At 37.7% G+C, this 3966-nt stretch overlaps 1 protein-coding gene across 1 annotated transcript; it reads left to right on the forward strand.

The window, feature by feature from the left end:
• The first annotated feature begins 760 nt into the window (after window positions 1-760).
• Window positions 761-3050, forward strand: LOC140658971 (parvalbumin beta-like). Its single transcript, XM_072878095.1, has 4 exons — window positions 761-821; window positions 1502-1634; window positions 2417-2526; window positions 3025-3050. Exons 1-4 carry the CDS (start codon window positions 761-763, stop codon window positions 3048-3050), a joined length of 330 nt encoding a protein of 109 aa, XP_072734196.1.
• The last annotated feature ends 916 nt before the right edge of the window (window positions 3051-3966 follow it).

The raw sequence follows: 3966 nt of genomic DNA on the forward strand, positions 1-3966 counted from the left end.
GCTGCTATCATTAAGCAATTAAAAAAAAAATTGTATTTTTTCATTCATAGATCAAAAATCATTCACTGGACTAAAAATAGGTGCAAGCTGAGAGGATTTACTTTGTATGGCACTAAACCTTATATATTGTCTAAAACACCATGCACATTCCTTTGGGATATAAATATCAATCTGAATAGCTAGCAGGTCTTGTCAGCCACAGTAACTTATCCCCTGGGGTATCTGAGACATCATGTGGCTCTAGGACTTCTGTAAAAGGTCGAGAGGACTTAACTAAGGTCTATGCAAGTCATTATCTCCGTCATTTGAAAAAGAATTAAGTCAAGAGGACTCTGCAGATCTTTTATCTTACAGTTTTTCCTGTTCTTGGCTTGGGGAAAACTAAGTGGCAAGGTGAGTTCAATCTTTCCTCTGGAGCTTTTGAAGACATCACAATAATCCACACAAAAAATGCATGGAAATAACCAAAGATCCCCAAATGCCGTGCAGTTCTATAAGTATGTTTGGTTTTGTCCTCAGCTTGTGCACCTGAAGACTTAACTAGAGATAACAGCCAGCCAGATGCACCACATGTATCTGAACTTAAGGACGGAACAGTCAGCCCTTGCAGGGCAGCTCCCCTGGTTTACCCTGGGACCTAGGTTGCAACTGCCCCACTAATCAAACCTGGCTGTCCTCATGGGGCAGCAGCAAAGGCTGATAGAGCAAGATCAATATGAACTCTACCCAATATTATTTTTCACTTTACAGTAGCTTTGACATGGTTCTTTCTAGCATCCTGACAGAAGCTGAAATTGCTGCTGGCCTACAGAGCTGTCAAGGTAACATTTATATTTTAAACTTGGCTTTTCGGTTTATCTATCAAATTCCTTTGTCCTCAGTACCCCAACGTCCCAATTCCAGTGGAAACAGAAAAGGCTGAAAGGATGAACCAGACAGTATAACGTTGATTTCCTCTCCAGGCTACATGGTAAGATGTTCTTGTTATGTTTGTTTGCGAATTACAGCTTTAATTGTTTTATCAAAAAGAGAAAAAGGAGGCAAGGTAATGGAACAAATGCAGGTTTTAACCTTTGACAGCCAAGGTACAGGCACCCATCATCACTTGTGCATTGTAGCAATTTTAAGTATGAAAAAGCCAGAGGCTGAAACCTTGGTTTTTTCAGAGAATAATAATAAACTCCTGCTGATTTCAATACAAGCACAGTATTTATCATCAAGTTCTGTGAATTTATGTTTGAGTGAAGTATCTATTTACAAATGTATGTTCTTGCATGATGAAGACCATAATCAATATTCATCTTCCTAGGTTTGAGAGATCATTGATGGAAAAATCCCATTAATCTGAAATAAACTCAGGAAAATCAAAGATTGTTGATTGGGGTTTGTAATGACCCTCACTGTACTGCAGAACAGTTTGCTGCTTTTTCACTAAAAAGCTGATTATTTTTTTGTTCCAGATCTTTAACTACTTTTCTTCATCTCTTCCTGCTTATTTCAGCTGCTGATTCATTCGATTACAAAACCATTTTTGTCAAAGTGGGTCTCAACTCCAAGTCCAAAGATCAGCTCACCAAAGCCGTAGGAATTCTTGACCAGGATAGGAGTGGCTTTATTGAGGAAGATGAACTGAAGTAAGTACATATAAAAATGAGTCACTAACGGGTTTGTGTTTTATTGTCTAAAAATGCAGGATAAGATCAGAAATACTCCCTTTCCTTCTGTCTCTTTGGATGAGAAACAATCGTGTGTGCGTGTGTGTGTGCATGCATGCGTGTGTGCTTCTGCTGAAGGAGCTGCAAGACAAATAACAAAGGAAAGGCTGGATCACAGAGAGAAAACACTCTGATAGCACTGAAGATACTTGTTTCATGTAGGGATAACTGACAGACTGTCAAGATAAAAATAGCAGTTCTGCTAGAGTTTGCTTTTTGTTATTGTAAGATTTTTTACTAGACTGAATTCAAAGGGCTATTTTTCTCTCACCCTTCTTTCTATCACATGAATTCTATCTTCCAGATCATATTCCTCTGACTTTGAAGTTAAGAAGTAAGGTTAGAAAAATTCTTGCCACTCTTAAGAGTCTAAATCTTAGGAGAAAAAAGGAAGATAACACAGGAGGGAAGACGAGTCTTGCCACTACAGAGTCAGTTTAAATTTTGCCTTTTTAATCCAATTAAACCAAAATGTCATCAAGGAGTTTTACATGTTGTGATGCAACGTCCTCTTACTTTCTTACCCTTATTCTCACTGAACTTAGAGGAAGTTTTTCCATTTAATTCAAAATCGTTTACAAAGAGCTTTTGAAATAATCTCAAGAATTTAATCAGGCTTGGAATTCTACAGTCATTACCAATAACAAACGCTAAATGCTTTCAGTACTGCTCTCACTCATTTGTCCTCTCACCTTTAACAGACTTTTCCTGCAGAATTTCTCAGCGAGTGCCAGAGCTTTGACTGATGCTGAGACCAAGGCATTCCTGGCAGCAGGTGATAGTGACGGAGATGGTAAAATTGGAGTGGATGGCACGACTGCCTTTATTAAATGGAGTAGTATCTGCCTTTGAGACTTCCTAATGGCTAGCTCTAGGCAGCTGCCCTGCTCCATACATTGGCTCCATACATCTGATTCTGAGGTTCTCAGATCTGCTCTGCATTGTAGAGAGGATCTAACATAGGAGCTGGTCTATAATCTGCCCTTGGCTACAGGTGGTCAGTCTCTTTTTTCATCGACAGAAATTTTTTCAGGACTGGAACCTAAATTGATATATTTATAAAATTTCAGTATACAATTTAACTGTTTTTTACTATTGAACTATGGTACAATGTGACATTTGAATGCAACACTTCCTTTGGCTTAAGTATCTATTATTATGAGTATACAATGTGGTACCTTTAAGGAATGATTATCTGAGGAAGTATCACTAGTTTACTATTTTAACTCTAAAAATTAAGAAAGTACTTTTTTGACTGTGCAATTACAAAATGTGGTCCCACTGTATTATTCTTTTATTTCTTTTTCAGAGTTTCAAGCTCTGGTCAAATCTTAACAAGCAGTCAAGATAAAAACCAAGATATCTGTGCCATAAACAATCTTTCCTGTCACAAGCCTACTACTTATTTACATGTTTCATACCCTGGAAGGTCATGACCAATTGCTGGCAAGTGATTTCATATTGCTGGAAAACATTTTAAGCAGTGCAAGCACTACTTAAACCACGTTCCCTAATGTTTAAGCAGAAGGTCTTTATACCACTGGGAGACTGAACTGGAATCCACTCTGCTCATCTGAATTTTGGGCATTAAAGATACTAGTAAAAATATTAAGAGAAGGAGAAATTAAAAACATCTCTGCGGGCCATTTAATTTTCAATATTTGCATAAATAGCTAGCACCTGTTGTAAAAAAATAGAATTAATAAAATGTCCAGGTGTAAAACCTGGTTATAGTAACTGGTAGCAGTGGTATTTAATCAAGAGGTGTATTTAATGCTCCATACGTTTTTATGTCATTGTTTATGCAACTGATTATGTTTCATATACTAATTAAATGACAGGACCTAGCACTAATTAAGCTGTCAATTTTAATATAAGATCAAATGGATCCAGGATGAATCTAGATTACTGAAATAGCAATACATTCAAAATTCTCCAAGGAATCACTCACCTTCCTGCCCACCTGATGGCACTATTGTTCCACTTACAGGAAGTTAAAACAGTATTCTATCTGCCTGAATTAATTCAAGTCAGAACACTTCTAGTATCCCACCTGCTCACTTCTGTTGATGACTCAGTTTTGCCAGATTAAACCACCTCTGAACACAGAATGCTACCATTTTGTTTTCCAAAGGAGGGGACCCTATGCCTCAGATCTTGGGAGCAGGATGGAGGTCTCAGGAAAGGTCTGTGGTGCTAGTTTGCAGTTGGGGAATAAATACCTTTTGTTGTGTCCACTTTGCACACTGAA

Source organism: Ciconia boyciana, chromosome 13, assembly GCF_034638445.1.
Source record: "Ciconia boyciana chromosome 13, ASM3463844v1, whole genome shotgun sequence".
In the NCBI taxonomy this organism is placed as follows: domain Eukaryota; kingdom Metazoa; phylum Chordata; class Aves; order Ciconiiformes; family Ciconiidae; genus Ciconia; species Ciconia boyciana.

Excerpts from the sequence above, each read along its gene's own strand:
- LOC140658971 (XM_072878095.1), top strand. The coding sequence starts at position 761 with ATGGTTCTTTCTAGCATCCTGACAGAAGCTGAAATTGCTGCTGGCCTA. Across the intron at positions 822-1,501 it reads TGGCCTACAGAGCTGTCAAG|CTGCTGATTCATTCGATTAC; the intron begins GTAACATTTATA and ends TGCTTATTTCAG. Across the intron at positions 2,527-3,024 it reads TGGTAAAATTGGAGTGGATG|AGTTTCAAGCTCTGGTCAAA; the intron begins GCACGACTGCCT and ends TTTCTTTTTCAG.